The sequence below is a fragment of the Lampetra planeri genome, chromosome 4 (assembly GCF_965212315.1).
Source record: "Lampetra planeri chromosome 4, kcLamPlan1.2.h2, whole genome shotgun sequence".
Classification (NCBI taxonomy): Eukaryota; Metazoa; Chordata; class Hyperoartia; order Petromyzontiformes; family Petromyzontidae; genus Lampetra; species Lampetra planeri.
The window spans coordinates 14538070-14562213 of NC_136110.1; the positions used below are offsets into that span (position 1 = coordinate 14538070).

Consider the following 24144-nt stretch of genomic DNA (forward strand, 5'->3'; position numbering starts at 1 on the left):
CAGCTAGCATTGTGTAACCCTCATCACACACAGCTAGCATTGTGTAGCCCTCATCACACACAGCTAGCATTGTGTAGCCCTCATCACACACAGCTAGCATTGTGTAGCCCTCATCACACACAGCTAGCATTGTGTAACCCTCATCACACACAGCTAGCATTGTGTAGCCCTCATCACACACAGCTAGCATTGTGTAGCCCTCATCACACACAGCTAGCATTGTGTAACCCTCATCACACACAGCTAGCATTGTGTAGCCCTCATCACACACAGCTAGCATTGTGTAGCCCTCATCACACACAGCTAGCATTGTGTAGCCCTCATCACACACAGCTAGCATTGTGTAGCCCTCATCACACACAGCTAGCATTGTGTAGCCCTCATCACACACAGCTAGCATTGTGTAACCCTCATCACACACAGCTAGCATTGTGTAGCCCTCATCACACACAGCTAGCATTGTGTAGCCCTCATCACACACAGCTAGCATTGTGTAACCCTCATCACACACAGCTAGCATTGTGTAACCCTCATCACACACAGCTAGCATTGTGTAGCCCTCATCACACAGCTAGCATTGTGTAACCCTCATCACACACAGCTAGCATTGTGTAACCCTCATCACACACAGCCAGAATTGTGTAGCCCTCATCACACACAGCTAGCATTGTGTAGCCCTCATCACACACAGCAAGCATTGTGTAACCCTCATCACACACAGCTAGCATTGTGTAGCCCTCATCACACACAGCTAGCATTGTGTAGCCCTCATCACATACAGCTAGCATTGTGTAGCCCCCATCACACACAGCTAGCATTGTGTAACCCTCATCACACACAGCTAGCATTGTGTAACCCTCATCACACACAGCTAGCATTGTGTAACCCTCATCACACACAGCTAGCATTGTGTAGCCCTCATCACACACAGCTAGCATTGTGTAGCCCTCATCACACACAGCTAGCATTGTGTAACCCTCATCACACACAGCTAGCATTGTGTAGCCCTCATCACACACAGCTAGCATTGTGTAGCCCTCATCACACACAGCTAGCATTGTGTAGCCCTCATCACACACAGCTAGCATTGTGTAACCCTCATCACACACAGCTAGCATTGTGTAGCCCTCATCACACACAGCTAGCATTGTGTAGCCCTCATCACACACAGCTAGCATTGTGTAACCCTCATCACACACAGCTAGAATTGTGTAGCCCTCATCACACACAGCTAGCATTGTGTAGCCCTCATCACACACAGCTAGCATTGTGTAACCCTCATCACACACAGCTAGCATTGTGTAGCCCTCATCACACACAGCTAGCATTGTGTAGCCCTCATCACACACAGCTAGCATTGTGTAGCCCCCATCACACACAGCTAGCATTGTGTAACCCTCATCACACACAGCTAGCATTGTGTAACCCTCATCACACACAGCTAGCATTGTGTAGCCCTCATCACACACAGCTAGCATTGTGTAGCCCTCATCACACACAGCTAGCATTGTGTAACCCTCATCACACACAGCTAGCATTGTGTAGCCCTCATCACACACAGCTAGCATTGTGTAACCCTCATCACACACAGCTAGCATTGTGTAGCCCTCATCACACACAGCTAGCATTGTGTAGCCCTCATCACACACAGCTAGCATTGTGTAGCCCTCATCACACACAGCTAGCATTGTGTAGCCCTCATCACACACAGCTAGCATTGTGTAGCCCTCATCACACACAGCTATTTTTCGTGAGTTAAAGTTGATTTGGTACACGGATGTTCCCACTTAGCCCATAGCCGGGCTACTTCCCACGTGAGACCCGTGGTGCGTGAGCTCAGCTGAAGCGGCAACAAAACAAAGACATCAACATCGACATTGCAGAAAACGCGCCCAGCGTCCTTCGATCGTCTCAACGACCTCCGACGAGCACTGTTGGCTACGTACGGTGCGAAATAAGTTCAGCATAAATGCATGCAACGAATGCCTCTTGGCACCTCGATCCGCGAGCCACGCGCGTGGCGGCGCGTGTCTCGCTCCATCGCTCCGTCTGCGGTGTGCGCGTCACAGGAACGAGGAGTGAGGGCGTCACAGTCTGCCGCTCTGTGCAGACGCCGCTCTGTGGGGCCGCCATGCGCTCGTGATGGCGGCTGCGTGGAGCCAACGCGCGGTGGAGCTGCAGATCCGAGAGTGCAGAGACCGTGACGGCTCCAGTCGCCTCGGCGCGCCTCGCCCCCCCCGGAGTCGCGGTCTCTCCTTCCGCGCGCCACCCTCGCCAGGCGCCGCTCGCGCGCCCCTCTGTCGGCCCACGCGGCTGATTCCTCCCGGTGGGTTGCGAGCGTCACAGGGCGGCTCTCTGTGCGGAGTTGAACTTCCGTGGAGATGGGGCTGCAGTAGCAGACGCCTGCCACCACCACCACCAAGTTACTCCCGCACCGCGTGCGATCACGGAGCGTGCTCATGGCCGCAGAGCCACGCGGTCATTCGCAAACATTCCCCCCCCTTCCCTTATTGAACACGCGTGCCGCGTGTCATGCATGTTTAGCTTCGAACCGGGCCGCGTGCTCGATTGAGCAGGAAGTCACATGACGTGCGTCTTTGTGACGTCGCGTGACGGTGGAGCGACTCTCGCATGAGCTGAGCGGGTGAGCGTCCCTCGCAGGCTCAGCGGGGGCAGGGCCGCTGCTGCTGCTGCTCGGCTCTGTGTTGAGGACCTCTGTATCGATGTGCCCCCCCCCCTCCCCAGTTACCAATACGAGATATTATTGTAACCATTCCCGAGTTTAAGTTACCGCACGCTCTAGGGGTAGGTACAATACGCGTCTTATTCAAGACAACATAGTGACAATTCACAGCAATGTGTAATGCAACACACATCCCAACTGTTTGATCCACGCGCGCACAAGCTTGTTACCCGGCTCTTTGGTTCTTTCGGTAAAGTCACTTAGAAAGAAAGAAAATAATTACATAATAGCATTCGACGTTTTGATTGCAACACAAGCAATCATCATCAGGCACAAATGAAAGAGAAAACAAACAAACCTAGTAAACCTAGTAAACTTAGAAATACAATGCAATACAACACGGAGAATCGGCTAACATAGCAGTCAACACCCTACTTGGTTGCATTATATTTGCATCATATTTCTAAGTTTACTAGGTTTGTTTTCTCTTTCATTTGTACCTGATGACGATTGCTTGTGTTGCAATCGAAACGTCATATGCTATTTTTTTTTCTACGTGACTTTACCGAAAGAACCAAAGAGTAATTCCTGCCGTCACGAAAGCTCCAAATCAAGTTTGTTACCCGGCTGTCGCGTGCAGATCCAGTTGCTGCTCAAGAATGGATCTCTCCCAGTTACTGCCCTCGGTCATCATCCCAACGTTCTACAGCGTCTCGGTCATCCTGGGGCTGCCTCTCAACCTGCTGGCTGTCTGCATTCTCGTCTCGAAAAAGAAAGACTCCATGTCCGTCTACATGCTCAACCTCGCCGCAGCAGACACGAGCTTCTTACTGGTGCTGCCGATGAAGATCGTCTACCACTTGAAGGGAAACCATTGGGCTCTGCCGGGGTTCTTTTGCCGCGTCTACACCATGACGTTCTTCTCCACCCTCTACACCGCCACCATGCTGGTGGCCGCCATCAGCATGGATCGCTACTTGGCCATCGTGCACCCGCTCTGGGTCACCGGCTGGCGCAAGACCCGGACGGCGTGGATCGTGAGCGTGGTGATCTGGAGTTTGGCAGTGAGCCACTCTGTTCCATCGAATTTCGTCACCATATTAAGTGTCGTGAATGCCACCAATAACAGCAGCGACCCACCGAGAATTTTATGTTACGAAGCGTTCACCAAGGCGGATCTCGACTTCCTCGTTCCGTTCAGGCTCTTCCTCTTCGTCACTCTCTACTTCACCTCGCTGGTGGTGACGCTCTTCTCCTACGGGAATATCATTCGGGTTCTAGTCACGAGTCAGCAGTCGAACCAGGAGAAGAAGTCTCGCGCCACGAAGATCACGGTCGTGAGCATCCTCATCTACGTGTTCTGCTTCTCGCCGTACAACGCCACGCACCTCGCCGCGTTCGCCTCGAGCAAAATGAGCAACTTCTCCTATCACGCCATCTCCATTCTCAGAGACATCACGCTCTGCCTCTGCTCGCTCAACAGCCTCTTCGACCCGCTCATCATTTACATCGCGTCGTCCGCATTCCGCTCGTCCGTCAAGAACATATTCAGCTGCCGGTTGGCTGCCAACCAGGTGTCCTCCTCGAGCGTCTGAACGCGCCGTTGTCCAGACGGCCACTCCAGCGACAGCTAGCGGACTCAAGCGAACGATCAATACAACACGTCTATATGTGTCTATGTGTGTGTGTCTATTATAATTATAACGCAATTTAAATGACGATGTGGAATCTTCTGGAGTAAAAGCGTGGTGTGAATAATCCTTCAGAGTCAGGAGCGTGTTTCTCGAGGGGGCGACTCGGCCGGCAGACAACGTCAAAGCATTCCACAATTACAGATCTACAAACAAAAAAACGTAATCATAACAACAGCAATCGTGTTGTCAAGTGAGGTTCTAACTCAGACGGCTCGTGCCCCGGTGGCCTGAGGCTGCTGCCTGTGGATGCGGACTGCGACGTGGGGCATTCCCCGGGCGCACGCGGCTCGGCTGCCGAGTGGGCCAGCGGAATAACAACAAAGACAAAGGTCCCCCGTATCGCCTGCACAGATTGTTGGGGCAAGTGCTGTTATTGAGTGGCACATATGAAGGTCGGCACGGCACATGAGGGGGTGGGTGGCCAGCGCCACGCTCAACCGCCTTTATCTCCCTAGTGGCGATGTTTACACAATGCACCGGCTACTCATTTGAGGCTGAGTCGACGTAGGGGAGGCTCAGGACCGATTCAGATAATCGTCACTGGTGTTGGTCGTGAGCGGAAATGGAACTCGGGTCCCATGGTTCGTAGCGCAGTGCGCTAACCGCTACACTACCGCTCCCCACACTAACACACACACAGACACACACACAGACACACACTAACACACACACAGACACACTAACACACAGACACACGTACACACGTACACACGTACACACACACAGACACACTGACACACACACAGACACACATACACGGGGGCACACACTAACACACACACAGACACACTAACACGGACACACAGACAAACACACAGACACACACGGACACACTAACACACACACAGACACACTAACACGGACACACAGACACACACACACACTAACACACACACACTAACACACACACAGACACACTAACACACACACAGACACACTAACACACACACAGACACACAGACACACGTACACACACACTAACACACACAGACACACTAACACACACAGAGACACACAGACACACTAACACACACAGACACACTAACACACACACACACATGCAGGGGGCAGATCGGGTGAGCGCGCCCAGGTGCATGGCCACGACGCCGCCGCAGCATCAGCAGCAGCAGAGTGCGGCAATGTTGAGGGCACGTGGGGACGCCGGGTTGAAGCACAGCGGGGGCTGGATGATTGCCGACAGCGGGGGAGCGTGTGGCATGCTGTGAAGAGAACCGGGTGCTGGGATCCAACTTGCCCGAGACCACAGAGAGACAGCGCAGCGCACAGCGACGTGGGGCAGCGACCCACCCCCCCCAATCCCTCACGTAGCCCCCCTCCCCCCAATCCCTCACGTAGCCCCCCTCCCCCCAATCCCTCACGTAGCCCCCCCCAATCCCTCACGTAGCCCCCCCCAATCCCTCACGTAGCCCCCCTCCCTCAAATCCCTCACGTAGCCCCCCTCCCCCCAATCCCTCACGTAGCCCCCCCCCAATCCCTCACGTAGCCCCCCCCCAATCCCTCACGTAGCCCCCCCCCAATCCCTCACGTAGCCATCCCAATCCCTCACGTAGACCCCCCCAATCCCTCACGTAGCCCCCCCCCAATCCCTCACGTAGCCCCCCCCAATCCCTCACGTAGCCCCCCCCCCCGAATCCCTCACGTAGCCCCCCCCATCCCTCACGTAGCCCCCCCCCAATCCCTCACGTAGCCCCCCCCAATCCCTCACGTAGCCCCCCCCAATCCCTCACGTAGCCCCCCTCCCTCAAATCCCTCACGTAGCCCCCCTCCCCCCAATCCCTCACGTAGCCCCCCCCCCAATCCCTCACGTAGCCCCCCCCCAATCCCTCACGTAGCCCCCCCCCCAATCCCTCACGTAGCCATCCCAATCCCTCACGTAGACCCCCCCAATCCCTCACGTAGCCCCCCCCCAATCCCTCACGTAGCCCCCCCCAATCCCTCACGTAGCCCCCCCCCCCCCGAATCCCTCACGTAGCCCCCCCCATCCCTCACGTAGCCCCCCCCCCAATCCCTCACGTAGCCCCCCCCAATCACTCACGTAGCCCCCCCCATCCCTCACGTAGCCCCCCCCAATCCCTCACGTAGCCCCCCCCAATCCCTCACGTAGCCCCCCCCAATCCCTCACGTAGCCCCCCCCAATCCCTCACGTAGCCCCCCCCCAATCCCTCACGTAGCCCCCCCCCAATCCCTCACGTAGCCCCCCCCCCAATCCCTCACGTAGCCCCCCCAATCCCTCACGTAGCCCCCCCCAATCCCTCACGTAGCCCCCCCCCCAATCCCTCACGTAGCCCCCCCCCAATCCCTCACGTAGCCCCCCCCCAATCCCTCACGTAGCCCCCCCCCAATCCCTCACGTAGCCCCCCCCCCAATCCCTCACGTAGCCCCCCCCATCCCTCACGTAGCCCCCCCCCAATCCCTCACGTAGCCCCCCCCCCCAATCCCTCACGTAGCCCCCCCCCAATCCCTCACGTAGCCCCCCCCCAATCCCTCACGTAGCCCCCCCCCAATCCCTCACGTAGCCCCCCCCCCCATCCCTCACGTAGCCCCCCCCAATCCCTCACGTAGCCCCCCCCAATCCCTCACGTAGCCCCCCCCCAATCCCTCACGTAGCCCCCCCCCCCCCCCCCCATGTTAACTACTCCGCGTGGTATAGATGGCGTCGTGGGTTTGATCGCGACCCTGACGCCTGCTCTATAGTATTTGAAGTTTGCATCTTCTCCCCGTGGTCGTGTGAATGTATGTCTGGGTCCTCTGGTTCTTCCCTCGACGATAATTTGCTTTGTTAAACTCCTTTGGGCCAGTCACACTTCATGTTGCCAGCAACAAACGAGTCCAGTTCAGCTTTCGGCAAGTAAGTGAATGCGCTCTCGGGCTGCGCCGCCGCCGCCGCGTGTGACCCCGACGGTTGCGCAGTGCGCTGGGGGCAAAACACCACAGCCGGTCTGAACGTGCCGTGGAACCAGTCACGGCCACAACAATCGCTTCGCCCCATTGCGAGCAGGTGCCTCTTCTCTACCTATTTAGAGTAATGAAATATAATACCACAACAGGAAATATAATATCACAAAACAATGCGTGTTGGTCTTACGCCGAATTCGTATATAAATAGTGGACACGAGCCAGACAGCAAAATATTCTCCAACCAGGTGGGAGGACAACGTGGGAGAGAGCGGGCGACTTGTGACGGTGAGTGCGCTGGTTTGCTGAATACAAACACAGTCGGGTTTGCCTTTATGCCGAGACTAGATCTGAAAATGAGTAGGGAAATCACTTCGGTTAAAGTCATCTAGTGGAGACGTATTATGAGTTTCCAAAACTCGTTTGCAGGAGCCGGTAAAATATTTGCTTTGCAAAGCCAAATGAGCAATCGGAGCGTGTGCAGTGGTATTTGGGCAACCTCGATGGCAGTGGCAATAGGCCCACTCGCCTGGGCCTCCACTCGGCTAAGTCTGAGTTTCCACGTGGGCAAATATCCAAATTGATGACTTGATTTGACGATTAGAACAGTTGGTTGTGTACGGTGCGAAAGAAGTCCAACATACATATTTAGATGACAGCCATAAGAAATGAATAATGGAATCGTGAATATTGGTCGGGCAAGCCGAGGTGTAGACTCCAGAATGTTCCTCTTCATGCCTGCACCGCGCGATCATCCCCTTGCGCGTGTGACCCCAGGTGTCTCCATGCTGACAGCGCCATCATCTCACGCGTTGGTCGCTCCACGCGGGGGATGGGACCGCGTCCCCGGCACGGGGCTCCTGCGGCTGAGCGAGGCGGAGTGACCGCGAGCCCCGCGTGAGCGCGAGCGGCTCCTTGGGGTGCGGCGCACTCGCGCCACCGCGCCCGGACCGTGTCGTTGTTCCAGCAGAGATTGTTGTTGTTGTTGCTGATATATCAGGAAAATGGGCGGCAGTGAGACGATTCAATTCCTCGTTATCCCGATCATTTACACCATCGTGGTGATCATAGCCCTCCCGCTGAACGCGCTCGCCATATGGGTGCTTTGCACGAGTAAGAAGAACTCCATGTCTGTCTACATGCTCAACCTCGCTGCCGCGGACGTCTCCTTTCTGCTCTGTTTGCCAATGAAAATCGTTTATCATTTCCGCATGAACAACTGGACCCTGCAGGACCTCCTGTGCCGCATGTACATCGTCGTCTTCTTCACAAACGCCTATACGACGCCAATGTTCTTGGCTGCCATCAGCCTGGACCGGTACATGGCCATCGTGCATCCTCTCGTGGCCTCCCAGTGGCGCGAGCCCAGAGCAGCGTGGCTTCTGTGCCTCCTCATCTGGCTCATCAGCATTTCCAGCATAATCCCCGTCAGCACCGTCACCGTGCTCAGCTATGCCAACGTCACCACCAGCAGCAACAACAGCAGCAGTGGCAGCGCTCCGTCCATCAGATGCTACGAACAATTCACGGAGAAGGATGTGGAGTTCCTGATCCCGTACAGACTCTACGTGTTTTTTTCACTATATTACACCTCGCTGGTTATAACGTTGTTTTCGTACGGAAATGTTCTAAAAATTCTCATTCTCAACGGACATCGGCAACTCACGACGAGTCGAAACAAAAAAATCCGAGCTGCCAAGATGACCGTCGTCAGCTTAATCATTTACATCGTCTGTCTCACGCCGTACAACTGCACGCACGTCATCGGCTTCATTGAGAGCAAGACGAACGCCTTCTCTCTCAACAGTATCGCCCTCCTGAGAGACATCACCCTGTGCCTCAGTGTGCTGAACAGCATCTTTGAGCCGCTGCTGGTATATACCGGGTCGTCTTCGTTTCGTAAATCTCTCCAAGGGATTCTAAAATACACAGGCAATGCCAATCAAGTGTCTCCCATTCATATTTAGCCACAGCGCTTCGAGGCTCAGCGTAGCGCGAGATTATTGCCCGGGCAGACGGCATCTCCGAATGCTCTTGGGCGCTGGTCAGTCCATTGATGCAGATGTGATGACGGCCACGCGTGAACATTTATAGCAATTAGTTAATTATTTAAATACCCAGGAAAGCTACAGTGAGGGAAAAAAGTATTTGATCCCCTGCTGATTTTGTACGTTTGCCCACTGACAAAGAAATTATCAGTCTATAATTTTAATGGTATATTTATTTGAACAGTCATTCCTCGACTTTCATCGCGTTCCCGTTCTGCGAGTGGGCCGCCGACCGTCCGGGACGGGCCGGCGACCCGCACACGTTCCAAATCGCTTACGTTTCGTTGATTGTTGCTGTGTTTTTATCTTTTTCTTACAGTTGTATTTATTGCATGCTTTTTGTACGTTCGTTGATGTTAATTGCGTTGTTGTTGTTGTTCTTGCTGTTACATTGTATGCTTAGTGTCCTTTAGGGGGGTAGGTCGATTCGCCGCATTACGATTGCTATTGGTCAGCCGAGGTCGGCTGGGATTTTTCTACGGGGGAGGGTGGTGTAATGCGGGCGAAAGCGACCTTCCGGATGTGACGTCACGGGGGGTGGAGCCATGTGACGTGGGTGGAAGGTTCGGGTCCTTAAGCGGGTAAACCGGAAGGGGAAGTCAGTCGGGGTGTGAGCGGAAAAGAGTGAGGCCACGCGGGCGAGTGAGAAGAGGGGGGGCACCGACGGCCATCGGGAGCCAACCCCGAAGACAGGAGGAAGCTACGGAGTGGTGTGCAGCTGCGGAGAAGACAGCCAGAAGGGCTGCGTGTTAGAGGCAGCGGTGTGGCTGCCAGGTGTGGCGGGAGAAAAGAGGGAGAGACAGCACGAGGCTGTCAGAGCTGCAGAAAGGACGAAGGAGAGAGGAGTTGCAGCGAGTACAGCCAAGGGGGGCTGTGTGAGAGTAACAGCAGCGGGGCTGCTGTTGTGGATCGGGCCGACATCGGAGTCAGCACCGAGGAGAAGCTACAGAGTAGAGACAGCCGTGTGGGAATACAGTACGAACCGAATAAAGGACACTGAGCCAGACATCGTGGTCCAGTCGTTTATTACACTGGTGTCAGAAGTGCAACGGCATGTCGAAACAAGTGAGGAAGAAATTTAATCCGGCGCCTGCATCGGCTTCTTCGTCCGACGACGACGAACTCCCTCCAACCACGCATTCTGCTGGGGTGGTGGAGGAGAGCCCTGCAGAGGCGAGCACGGGGACGGGAGTGGAGGATGTCGGCGCGGTGGCGGGTCCGTCGACATCATCAGACGCTGATCAACGATGGCAAGAGATGGCGGTACAACTGGAGGCACTTAAGGACGTCCTGACGCATTTATGCCATCTCATCGCGCCAGGGACGATGGAGGACGCAGTTGGTGCTCCGCGGGCCGCCACGTTGCCTGTCCTGCCGCCGCCATTGGCCACGCGGCAAGAAGCCGCCATCTTGCGCGCTCCGCGGCGCCAAACCGCCATCTTGGCCACGCCGCGGGCCGACGCCATTTTGAATTTGCCACCACAACCACCACCATTGGAAGACGGCGGGAAGAGGAGTCGGAGTCGCCACCTTACTACAGTTAAAGAATTTTCCGTCGGTGGGGACTGGAGCGCGTTCGCCTGCGGCTTCTTGGCGGCGGAACGCACAGCAAGATGGACCGATGCGGAGGCTTTGGAGGTGTTGCCGACTCTCCTGGACGACGAATCTGTCCGATTTTTCCGTTCCATAACGACCGATAAGAAGGCAACTTTACGTGGTGTTTTTCAAGAAATGGCCGACGCTTACGAGCCACCAGATGATGCGCATCGGCGATTCGCTCAACGACAACGAGCACCAGAGGAGTCGCCCGTGGCGTTCAGGGGTGCGGTGCTGGAGCTGGCCATGGCAGCTTATCCTGAGACGCCACAGGACCTGCTCGAGCCTCTCATATTAGGGAAAATGTTGGAGCTGTCTCGGGATCTAGGGATCCCCATGCCTGTGTGTGGGCATGAGAAGCTAACTTCCCGGACGGCTGCTAAGTGTCTCGATGCGCAATTCAATCTCCGTCGCTGGAAACAAGTGACGGCGTGGACGGGGGGGCCCGTCAAAGAAGGGGATGCGCTGGGGTGGAACCCTGCGCAGGCTGTCTACGTTCCGGATGACCGGGGCCCTCAACAGCTGACGGCCGCCTCCGCTCCATGGACGGGACGCGGCGGGCCGAGGCCGCGCGCGGCGCTACCGGAACGGGGCCGTCAGGAGGCAAGGCCTGCGCTTCGGCGCAACGATGCCGAATGTTTCCGCTGCGGGCGTAGGGGCCACTACGCCAGAGACTGCTGGGCCCGCTTCCCGGCTCCGCCGCAGCAGGAGGCCTCGGTACCGGACAAGTCGACTAAAGATCCTCCGAAACAGGCATGTCGGCACGCACCAGACACCCGGCAAGGCTTTACACCTCACCCATCGCCTTCGTTGCGCGATCCTAATGTTGTTGTTAAAGAAAGCCCTTCGACGGGGCCTTGTCGCTCGGTCACGCAGTGGCGCAAGTTGGCACGGAGAGTCGTCGCGGCCGCTACGGGTTCGTCCACTGTACCGGGGTCTATACAAGGGGTGGACGTACGCATTTTGGTCGACTCCGGCGCGTCTGCGACTATTATTTCGGATGTCATTTTCCATCTGTTGGGCATCCCGCCGGGGGCTGTGCGTCCGGTTTATGGGTCGTGCGTCGCTGCGAACGGGGGTAGCATGGGTATCGTGGGCCAGGTGGATGCTAAGATATCTATTGGGGATGTGTCGGCCTCGGGCGTTGTGTTAATATCGAGATCTTTGGCGGTTCCTTGTTTGTTAGGCACCGATTTTTTGGCTAAGATGCCCATTTTGATCAAAATCAATGAGAATTGTATTGAACTGCCGGGGGGCCGTCAAATCTCGTTTCTGCCGTCGCCCTGGGGGCGACCTGCTTCGGCCGTACAAGTGCAGGCGCTGTCCGTCGCATCTGTGGACATCCCACCTGGTACACAGATGCTTATACCCTTGCGGTATCGGAAGCCCCTGCCTGATCGGCTAGGAGCAGTAGGGGTCTTGTTGTCACCGTCCGCCACGATAACAACCGGGTTGGCGTTAGTGGGGGCACAGACCATCGTCCGGCCGGATCAATTACCGTTTTTACAGGTGCTTAATGCGGGGGGGGAAAACGTCCGTGTTCCGGCCGGTACGGTTGTGGCACATGCCACTACGGCGTTTGCGACGCATGATTGTCCGCATAGCCAGGGAGTGGTTGCTGGGGTTTCCGAGCCAAGGGGTTCGGATAATCGTTGGGTTGCTGACTTATGTGACGGAAATTCTTCCCTGTCCATGGAGCAACGTGGTGCGCTGCGTAAATTGTTGTTGACATATTCCGATGTGTTCAGCTCCGATGATTTGGATTTGGGCCGCACATCGTTGCTTTACCATCACATTGAGACGGGCGATGCTGCCCCTATTCGATTAAATTCGCATCGGATGAGTCCTGCGGAGCGAGAACACGTGCGGGGGGCAGTGGAAGACATGTTGGCTGCGGACATTATATCGCCATCTAACAGCCCATAGGGCGCTCCGGTCGTCTTGGTTAAGAAAAAGGATGGCAAATTGCGATTTTGTGTTGATTTCCGGAAATTGAATAAAATATCGGTGGCAGATGCGTACCCCCTGCCGCGTATGGATGACTCCCTCGACGCATTGTCGGGGGCTAAGTTCTTTTCTACACTGGACCTCTCTTCGGGATTTTGGCAGCTTCCCCTTGACGAGTCCTCACGGGAGAAAACCGCATTCCGTACGCCGCAGGGGTTATTTCAATTCAACTGTCTCCCGATGGGATTGAATGCGGCCCCTGCTACATTTCAAAGATTGATGGAGCTCGTTTTGTCGGGGTTGCAGTGGGAGACGTGTCTTATATATTTGGATGATATTATTGTCTTCAGCCGCACATTTGATGAACATTTGACGCGGCTGGAGACAGTGTTCACGAGGATGCGTTCTGCCAAATTGAAATTCAAACCAAAGAAATGTCACCTACTGCAACGGTCCGTCCGCTATTTGGGGCACATTGTGAGTGCTGAGGGGGTGTCCACGGATCCGGAAAAGACGGCGTGCGTCCGGGATTGGCCGACTCCGGCCACCGTGGGGGATGTTCGGCGGTTTTTGGGATTTGCCTCGTATTACCAAAGATTTGTGCCGGGTTTTGCGACGATTGCGAGGCCCTTGCATCTCCTTATGGGTAAAGGACGGAAGTTTGGTTGGGGACAGCCGGAGGAGGCGGCCTTTCGGAGTCTGCGTGATCTATTGGCCACGGCCCCAACATTGGATTATCCCGATTTCGATCACCCATTCATTCTTGATACGGACGCGAGTGACACGGGTATTGGGGCGGTATTATCACAGTCTAAAGGGGGTGTAGAGCGTGTCGTGGCGTATGGTAGCCGAGTCTTGTCTCCTGCGGAAACCCGATACTGTGTCACTCGCAGAGAACTATTGGCGGTTGTTTTTTTCCTACGGCAATTTCGACCATACCTCTACGGTCGTTCTTTTATTGTGCGTACGGATCATGCGGCCTTGCAATATGCCCTTAAGATTGACCAGCCATCCGGACAGTTGGCACGTTGGTTGGACACGCTACAGGAATTTTCCTTCCAAATTCAACATCGGAAGGGAGTGCGCCATGCGAACGCTGACGCACTTTCCAGATTACCGCGGCGCGCCCCTTGTAAATGTGAGTCGGGGACGCATAGGTGTTCGCCGATTCCAAACCCCCCTCAGCCGCTTACGTTGGCCGTCGAGAAGTCGGACACTCCGATGGAACCGGGACCGGCTGACGGGGTTTTGAATCTGCCACGGTCTGTCTGGATCCGGGAACAGATGATGGATGAGTCCTTGGTGTCCTTGCGGAAGCGGTCTGCTAGGGACAATGGGAGTCCGAGTACGGCTGTGGGGCCGCAAACCGCTCTCCGAGATGGTCTGCTTATGTGGCGGGAGGGGTTCCAGGAACGTTGGCGCCTGGTGGTACCAACGTCCTTGCGATTCGAGTTGATTAGAACCCTCCATTGTGACACTCTCTTACATTTAGGGGTGCAGAAGACCTTGTTGACGTTGCAACGTCATTATTTTTGGCACGGCATGGCGACAGATGTCGTAGGGCACGTGCGCGCGTGCCTTGCGTGTGCACGACGTAAGCCGCCGAAACATCCTTACGTGCCGCCTCTCCAGTCGATTCAGGTGTCTCGAGTCAATGAATTGGTGGCACTGGACATATTGGGACCTTTTCCACCATCGGCGAGGGGAAATAAATATTTGCTGGTAGGGGTTGAGTACCTCTCCCGTTGGCCGATGGCCTGGCCGTTGCCCGATCAGTCGGCCGCGGCCATTACCGACGCCTTTTTGTTTGGGTATATTATGGACAAGGGGGCGCCTGAGAGACTCCTCACGGACCAGGGCAGGAATTTCTCTTCTAAATTATTGGCGGAAGTGTGCGCGGGCCTTGGGACTAAGAAAGTACGGACATCCCCATACCATCCGCAGACGGATGGTATGGTTGAACGGCTGAACAGGACATTGTCTGCCATGCTTTGCCATACCGTGAGCGAACAACAATCAGATTGGGATCTGCACATCCCCGGAGTGCTTTCGGCGTACAGGATGACGCCTCATGCGGCTACAGGGTATTCGCCGTTTTACCTTATGTATGGTCGGGAAAACGTGCCGCCGGTGGATGTGCAATTGGGAACTGGGGTGAAGGGACCTCGTAAACCACTTCCTGAATACATTCAGGACACGGTTCGCCGAGTCACGGAGGCGCGGGAGAATGCCCGCGTGGCGACGGCCAAAGCCCAGGCCCGGAACGAGCGATATGCGCGACGGTCCGAGGGGGAGTGCCCCTGGAAGGTTGGGGACCTAGCCTGGCTTCATTGTCCACAGGTACGTCCGGGAACCTCTCCGAAATTGCACAAACCCTGGCATGGTCCCGTACGTCTCATTGCGGTTCCCAACCCACAGTCAGCACGCGTCCAAATTGGGTCTCGTCGCTGGGTTGTGCATACGTCGCGCTTGAAACCATATGTTGCTCCCTTACATGATGCGTCATCCCCCAATGTTGCCTTGCCGGGGTCTGTTGCTGCTGACTCTCCCCTGCCTGCGTCCATTGATCTTGCTAGAGTGCCTGTCGTACCTGTTCCAGACAGGCCGGCCGTGACATTGCGGGGGACGAGGGGCCCTGCTCGGAGGACGCCTGCCAGGTCTGCGGGACCTTCGAGCCCTGCAGCCCTTCCGACCCAGCTGCGGGCACGGTCACGGGACAAGCCCAAGACTAATTCTTTAGGGACACGGGACGTTGGTGGACTTCCAGCTGCGGCAGGGGGATTACCCCCTGTCATTCCTCGACTTTCATCGCGTTCCCGTTCTGCGAGTGGGCCGCCGACCGTCCGGGACGGGCCGGCGACCCGCACACGTTCCAAATCGCTTACGTTTCGTTGATTGTTGCTGTGTTTTTATCTTTTTCTTACAGTTGTATTTATTGCATGCTTTTTGTACGTTCGTTGATGTTAATTGCGTTGTTGTTGTTGTTGTTCTTGCTGTTACATTGTATGCTTAGTGTCCTTTAGGGGGGTAGGTCGATTCGCCGCATTACGATTGCTATTGGTCAGCCGAGGTCGGCTGGGATTTTTCTACGGGGGAGGGTGGTGTAATGCGGGCGAAAGCGACCTTCCGGATGTGACGTCACGGGGGGTGGAGCCATGTGACGTGGGTGGAAGGTTCGGGTCCTTAAGCGGGTAAACCGGAAGGGGAAGTCAGTCGGGGTGTGAGCGGAAAAGAGTGAGGCCACGCGGGCGAGTGAGAAGAGGGGGGGCACCGACGGCCATCGGGAGCCAACCCCGAAGACAGGAGGAAGCTACGGAGTGGTGTGCAGCTGCGGAGAAGACAGCCAGAAGGGCTGCGTGTTAGAGGCAGCGGTGTGGCTGCCAGGTGTGGCGGGAGAGAAGAGGGAGAGACAGCACGAGGCTGTCAGAGCTGCAGAGAGGACGAAGGAGAGAGGAGTTGCAGCGAGTACAGCCAAGGGGGGCTGTGTGAGAGTAACAGCAGCGGGGCTGCTGTTGTGGATCGGGCCGACATCGGAGTCAGCACCGAGGAGAAGCTACAGAGTAGAGACAGCCGTGTGGGAATACAGTACGAACCGAATAAAGGACACTGAGCCAGACATCGTGGTCCAGTCGTTTATTACACAGGTAACGAGCTGAGATTAGTCTTAAAGGGAGTGTTCCTAATCTCAGCTTGTTACCTGTATAAAAGACACCTGTTCAAAGAAGCAATCAATCAATCAGATTCCAAACTCTCCACCATGGCCAAGACCAAAGAGCTATCCAAGGATGTCAGAGACAAGATTGTAGACCTACACAAGGCTGGAATGGGCTACAAGACCATCGCCAAGCAGCTTGGCGATAAGGTGACAACAGTTGGTGCGATTATTCGCAAATGGAAGAAACACAAAAGAACTGTCAATCTCCCTCGGCCTGGGGCTCCATGCAAGATCTCACCTCGTGGAGTTGCAATGATCATGAGAACGGTGAGGAATCAGCCCAGAACTACACGGGAGGATCTTGTCAATGATCTCAAGGCAGCTGGGACCATAGTCACCAAGAAAACAGTTGGTAACACACTACGCCGTGAAGGACTGAAATCCTGCAGCGCCCACAAGGTCCCCCTGCTCAGGAAAGCACATATACATGCCCGTCTGAAGTTTGCCAATGAACATCTGAATGATTCAGAGGACAACTGGGTGAAAGTGTTGTGGTCAGATGAGACAAAAATGGAGCTCTTTGGCATCAACTCAACTCGCCGTGTTTGGAGGAGGAGGAATGCTGCCTATGACCCCAAGAATACCACCCCCACCGTCAAACATGGAGGTGGAAACATTATGCTTTGGGGGTGTTTTTCTGCTAAGGGGACAGGACAACTTCACAGCATCAAAGGGACAATGGACGGGGCCATGTACCGTCAAATCTTGGGTGAGAACCTCCTTCCCTCTGCCAGGGCATTGAAAATGGGTCGTGGATGGGTATTCCAGCACGACAATGACCCAAAACACACGGCCAAGGCAACAAAGGAGTGGCTCAAGAAGAAGCACATTAAGGTCCTGGAGTGGCCTAGCCAGTCTCCAGACCTTAATCCCATAGAAAATCTGTGGAGGGAGCTGAAGGTTTGAGTTGACAAACGTCAGCCTCGAAACCTTAATGATTTGGAGAAGATCTGCAAAGAGGAGTGGGACAAAATCCCTCCTGAGATGTGTGCAAACCTGGTGGCCAACTACAAGAAACGTCTGACCTCTGTGATTGCCAACAAGGGTTTTGCCACCAAGTACTAAGTCATGTTTTGCAGAGGGGTCAAATACTTATTTCCCTCATTAAAATGCAAATCAATTTATAACATTTTTGACATGCGTTTTTCTGGATTTTTGTTGTTGTTATTCTGTCTCTCACTGTTCAAATAAACCTACCATTAAAATTATAGACTGATCATTCTTTGTCAGTGGGCAAACGTACAAAATCAGCAGGGGATCAAATACTTTTTTCCCTCACTGTACATTGAGTCGTAGGATGGTCCTGCTATATTGAGGTTTCATTTCGAGACGTTTTTAGCCAATTAATGAGTTACTTATCCAATTGGGAGGAAGGGGGAGCAAACACGCGTGATGGGGCAACACTCTATCCCCGTACAGATGGAAACAGATGGCCATTAGTCCACTTGCTGTACTGCCGTCTTCTGGATAGCCAGAGTATGGCACCTCATCGACGCCCACGGGAAGAGAGTTTCATCACATCAATGAGGTGTTCCGCTAACCCTCGCCTCCTCCACAGCGCGAGCTTACAGGCTACCACGTGTAGAGCCACCAGTGCCCGGCGAGACCGACGGGGGCGTTCATTCCGAGCGAGCCGGTGCACAGCACACACACTACACAAATACACAAGGCCGTCCCAGCGCAACGTGCCAACTCGGAACAATGCCGACACGTTTAATCTGGAAGATGTTTCTCTACACATCTCAGCTGTACACCACAAGATTGCAGCCGCGACTTTTATAACGCCTCGAAGTGGAGAGGGCCTCCCAGGCCAACAGCGGGGCCCTCACAGCCTCTGTCCCGGTCCCCGTGTCCTGCGGCGTGCCATTGCAATTGGAAGAAAACGTTGCCAGTTCGTACACTACATGGCACTGGAGGATGATGCAAAGCTTTGCTATCCGTTATTAACGTACCACATGTCGCTTCCTTTTGTTAGGTGTTAATGACTTAACATGTAATATTACGTCAATAATTGCGTACTCTTAAATGTTGTTTTTTCCCCTGCTGTACTGCACCTATAATCCTCAACTCGTATGTACACCACGTCTCATGGTTTACAACGCGATGTGAGATCTTCTCCATACACTTTAGGGGAGTTGGTCCTGGATGTCTCGTCTCGTGTTTGCATTGACACTGTGAATGAAGCTGATGTCCACGGTAAACCTGCCCTGTCAGCACTGGGGCAGGGAGGGGGGAGGGAGGGGGACAGACTAAAACTAAACTATTTTTTATTTTACCAGGTAAGGCTCACTGGGCTATATAGATCTTTTCCAGAAGCGACCTGGCCACAAGGAAGTGGCTTATCATGTGGAAATGTATAGAAAAATACTTCGAAAACACATTGATTAAACTATGTAACACAATTTTTGTTCCTGGGTACTAAGTGCCTATGCCTAAAAAGTATAGAAAATGGCTATTATTCCCCACAAACTTTGCTTTTGTGACCAGGGCTTTATGTGAAGGAATGACACAAATGCACACTTTTCTCATTGAAAATAGGTACATTTCTAAATATCACTGTCCTGATCACAAAAGCAAAGTTTGTGGGAAATAATCGGCATTTTCTGTACTTTTGAGGCCTAAGCAATTAGGAAATAACACTCACTACCCAGGAATTTTTTTTTTGTTACACAGTGTTAGAAATGTAGAGGGAAAAGCCGTAGGACCCGGAGAAAAATTCACGTGACAACGGGGAGAGAGAGAGAGACATGCAAATTCCAAATTAACAGCAGGCATCAGGGTCGGAATCGAACCCACGGCCTCCTGCATACCAGGGGAGGTAGTTAACCTCTCGCCACCAAAGTGCCCCAATCATCGCACGAGTGACGACCCTCACTTGAGATGTCCCCCCGACCCGGTGGGTGGCCACGTTGGAGGCTCCCATAGCCGACCTGATGTTTGTGTCGCAGACTTCCCACTCCCTACCAACGCGTGCAGTGGCTGCGACGCAGCTCACCAGCAGCGCTGTGCCATCCACGCGACACACCGCCACGTCAGTGACACCGTGACCTCCGTGCGTAAAGGTCACCACCAGTGCCTCTAACGCCACGAGCTGCCCGGCCACGGCCGGGACTGCTGGCTTCGTGTCGCATCACGCATCGGAGCACTGCAACGGCACGATCGTTTAAAAGGGTTGTGGTCTTTGTCTAAGCATTTGACCGAACAAATTTGAGCAACAAACCTCAACACACCAGTACCTTGCACATGTCATATTTTAGTTTTTTATGTATATATTTATATATTTACGGGGTTCCTTGATTGGCTGTCTTGAATCTATAAGATGTGTGGCTCTCGTTCTATATTGAGGTGGTTATTCAGATAGTTGCAGCAGGGGTAGCGGAGTGGTGAATCATCGCTGTTGTGACGTTGCATGATCCGTGAGTCTGTTCTGCGTGGTGACCGCAGTTTCCGAATTTGTAAATCTCCATTTGTGCATTCTGCTTCCACACCAACATTTAGTAGCCGAGTGGACAAAGAATGTGACCTGCTTTTACTATCAGCTCCTGTACGCGCACCCAGCACTGCGGAGGCCACGAGGGTTGGTGGACCACCTCGTGTGACCCCCCCCCACCCCCCACGGCGCTGTGTGCAGAGGTCGCCATCTGCCGGCTTGCTGGGTGACAGTGCAGCAAGGAGGCTCATTCACAACTGGGTTGGCAGCTGGATGCGAGCTTGAACTCAGCTGCTCATCGTGCCTGCGGTCGATAAAGCTCGTACCGCTTTGTGTGGTATCACTAAGGGTGGAGTGGCCCCGGCACAGCAATGTGGAGTGGCCGCCAGTTGCGATGCGCGCTGCACACACAAATCACAACAGCCGCCATTCGCCACTCAGCGGCGTCACCACGGCGCTTGTGCCAGGCTAGGTGCACGCCACACAAACACAGCGCATGTGTCACACAGTGGGGCTCAAGCAACATCGTCATAAGCTCGGCACTGATATAAAAGGGGTTGACAGCTAATGGTCATAGGCGATGTTTCAGGCAATGGCCTTTCTTCGTGGCATACAAAGACCGGGGCAATAATAGTTCGCGGCTGCACTTTACACCACAAGATGAGGCCTCATTCAAATGAAACTTTCAAAATAGTTTCGTGTCACCCGCGCTATGACGTCATCGCGATACCCGCGCTATGACGTCATCTCCTTTAACCGATGCGCGCGACGTCATCTCGCGCGCGAGTTCGCGCATGCGCAGAGGGTGGGCGCGCGCTTTTGAAAGCGGAGCCGTTGGTGTTTGAAACCGCGAGGCGACACCGACAGCGAGGTGACGACTGCCGCGCACTCCTCACTCACCACCACACTCACCACCACACTCACCACCACACTCACCACCACACTCACCACCACACTCACCACCACACTCACCACCACACTCACCACCACACTCACCACCACACTCACCACCACACTCACCACCACACTCACCACCACACTCACCACCACACTCACCACTAATCGCCACCACTCGCCGCCACACTCACCGCCACACTCACCGCCACACTCACCGCCACACTCACCGCCACACTCACCACTACTCACCACTACACTCACCACTACACTCACCACCACACTCACCACCACACTCACCACCACACTCACCACCACACTCACCACCACACTCACCACCACACTCACCACCACACTCACCACCACACTCACCACCACACTCACCACCACACTCACTCACCACTACACTCACTCACCACGACACTCACCACCACACTCACCACTACACTCACTCACCACGACACTTACCACCACACTCACCACTACACTCACTCTCCACTACACTCACCACTATGCTCACTCACTCACCACCACACTCACCACCACACTCACCACTACACTCACTCACCACTACACTCACTACTACTCACCACTACACTCACTCACCATTACACTCACCACTACACTCACCACCACTACTCACCACTACACTCACCTCCACACTCACCACCACACTCACTCACCACTACACTCACCACTACACTCAACACTCACTCACCACTACACTCACTCACCACTACACTCACTTTTTGTTGTTCAAATGGTCATCGCGGCGTTGCTGATTTGTTTCCAGTGCCCTCTTAGACAGTGGTGTAAACTCCACATTCCTGTGACGGGGGCAAGTACTTCAATTGCATTACCAGTGTTGGGGCGCCGCGGTGGCGAGATGTTAATCACATCGCCTGTTGTGCAGGAGGCCATGGGTTCGATGCCTACTGTATATTTGGAGTTTGCGTGTCTCTCTTCCGAGGTCGCGTGTATTTTTCTCCAGGTCCTCCACATGTTAAGCCACTTCTTTGAGCTGTCGTCTGTGATAGGCAGTCGCTTCTGAACACGAGCTATACAGCTCAGTGGGCTATACCTGGTAGAATACAGTAGGTAGTATTTACCAACAAAGTGGTACATATTTTACTGTCGGTGTTAGTCCATCGTAACGTGAAGGAGCCAAACGTGGACGTCGCATTTTTGAGATACTCAGCCATAATCAATCCACTGCTGTTTGAATGCTTTCCCAACCCGTAGCCATCTCCCACACGGTGTCTCGCGATGTGACAATCCATTAAACAACGACGACATGCGAGCCTATGTCATCGCTCCATCTCCCAGCTTTACGTCCTTTGTGCCTGCTCCTTTGGCTTCTGTGGCACCGTTACTGTTGAGCATTAGCCATCATCCTACAGTAGGCGGCAGCATTTCCCCACTGGAATTTAGCCAAAGTAAGTGCAAAACCACAACTAAGTCTGTGCGTCTATTGGCGACGACCGTGTTGATACCACCAGCTGTCACTCCACTTGAGAACGCGGTGTTATCACAGGCGGCTGCCTCGATTCTAACCCAGGATCTCCACGGTGCAGTTCAATGGCTTGACCTCGGCCACCTGTAAAGCCACTGTCTTAACAGTCTCTCTCTAACGTGTGTGTGTGTTATTTGACCGTGAACTCATATATCTGTCCTCCAATTTATTTTCCAATGCCCATGTTTCGTATTCATGCGCAATGACAGTTAACATTTCAGAATATTTATTTATATTTCGATTTAAAGCTTTCGTGACTGCAGGGATTCATCTTGGTTCTTTCGGTAAAGTCACGTAGAAGGGAAGTAATAAAATAATAAAAATAAAACATAATAAAATGAAATAATTCTCACGACGTTTCGGCTACAACGCAAGCAGCCGTCTTCAGGTGAAGAATGAGACACTACCAAGCTAGGAGCTTATATATAAACTGGGTTGGAGGTGGAAGAGCGCCTTAACAAAAAGAATGTGCATATGAAGAGGAATTTAGCATATTCATGGAAAATGCGTAGGAGGTGGGCGGGGGGGGGTTCAAAGTCATATTATGCCCATGCATTATGCAGGATCAGCAGCACCAAGGGGGGGTGCAGGGAGTAGCATTAACAAAGGAAAGGAATGTTATTGATATGTAGCTGCAGTTACTAAACAACCACGTAGAAAACTAAAGTATAAACTACATAAAAAACTAAAGTATAAACTGCATAGCACCATCAGTATACTTACTATACTCTACAATAAGCTGAGTTACTAACAGCAAGTAAAACATTACAATTGTACGTCGTAAAAATTATATAATATGCTTGCATCTAAACTTTATTCTCTTACATCACACGAGCATATACCGTACCTTATGGAAGAGGTACGTAGACGACACTTTTGTCATCTGGCCACATGGCCGGCCTGCTCTAGACCAATTTCTCGACCACATCAATTCCATACACCCAGCCATCAGATTCACCATGGAAGTCGAAAATGATGGCAAGCTACCCTTTTTGGATGTCCTAATCAAAAGGAGACCTGATGGTTCAATGAGCCACTCTGTCTACAGGAAAGCCACCCATACGGATGCTTATCTAAAACCGGATTCCCACCACCATCCATCCCAGAAGAATTCTCTCATCAAGACTCTATATCATAGAGCCCAATGCATCTCCGACCATGAACACATTACTCCGACTACACAATCCGCAAAGCCATCACTCCAACCATCAAGAAGGATTCTGTTGAGGAGCCTTTCAAGACCATCACCTTACCCTACATTGCTGGGGTCACAAAAAAGATCTCCAAAATCCTGATTAAACACAAGATCCAGGTCCGATTCAACACAGTACATAAAATCCGTGATCTGGTACCGTCTGTAAAAGATGTGGTTCCAGACATACAGTACCCTGGTGTCTACAAACTAAGTTGCCTCTGTGGTAGCAGTTACATTGGGGAAACCAAACGACATGTCTCGGACCGCATCCGTGAACATAAAGCTGACCTGAAACACGGTAGGACAAACACCTCAGCCGTGGCAGATCACTGTTACAACTCAGTGGGCTCACATGACATTGACTTCTCCAAGACAGAGGTTCTCTGCAGGCCATCTGGCTATCATGAGAGATTCGTTCATGAGGCGATCCACATATACAAACACAGAGACAATTTTAACCGAGAGGATGGATTCTGGCTTAGCAATCATTGGAAGGACGTAATAAACCATTTC

The 24144-nt window shown here is 53.5% G+C and overlaps 3 protein-coding genes across 4 annotated transcripts in view; all 3 read left to right on the forward strand.

Moving 5' to 3' along the window:
• The first annotated feature begins 3339 nt into the window (after positions 1–3339).
• LOC144717495 (proteinase-activated receptor 1-like) lies at positions 3340–4278 on the forward strand. Its single transcript, XM_078592865.1, has one exon. It carries the CDS (start codon positions 3343–3345, stop codon positions 4276–4278), a length of 936 nt encoding a protein of 311 aa, XP_078448991.1. The 5' UTR covers positions 3340–3342.
• A 3799-nt stretch (positions 4279–8077) lies between these two features.
• On the forward strand, positions 8078–9283 carry LOC144717736 (lysophosphatidic acid receptor 6-like). Its single transcript, XM_078593336.1, has one exon. The coding sequence runs from the start codon at positions 8298–8300 to the stop codon at positions 9258–9260; it is 963 nt and encodes a 320-aa protein (XP_078449462.1). The 5' UTR covers positions 8078–8297; the 3' UTR covers positions 9261–9283.
• An 11496-nt stretch (positions 9284–20779) lies between these two features.
• LOC144717737 (transforming acidic coiled-coil-containing protein 3-like) overlaps positions 20780–24144 on the forward strand; it is a 69721-nt gene continuing 66356 nt past the window's right edge. For both annotated transcript variants that reach the window (XM_078593338.1, XM_078593340.1), the window contains exon 1: positions 20780–20900. The gene's annotated coding sequence lies outside the window, so the exon portion shown is untranslated. The remainder of the gene's footprint in view (positions 20901–24144) is intronic.

Excerpts from the sequence above, each read along its gene's own strand:
- LOC144717495 (XM_078592865.1), top strand. The coding sequence starts at position 3,343 with ATGGATCTCTCCCAGTTACTGCCCTCGGTCATCATCCCAACGTTCTAC.
- LOC144717736 (XM_078593336.1), top strand. The coding sequence starts at position 8,298 with ATGGGCGGCAGTGAGACGATTCAATTCCTCGTTATCCCGATCATTTAC.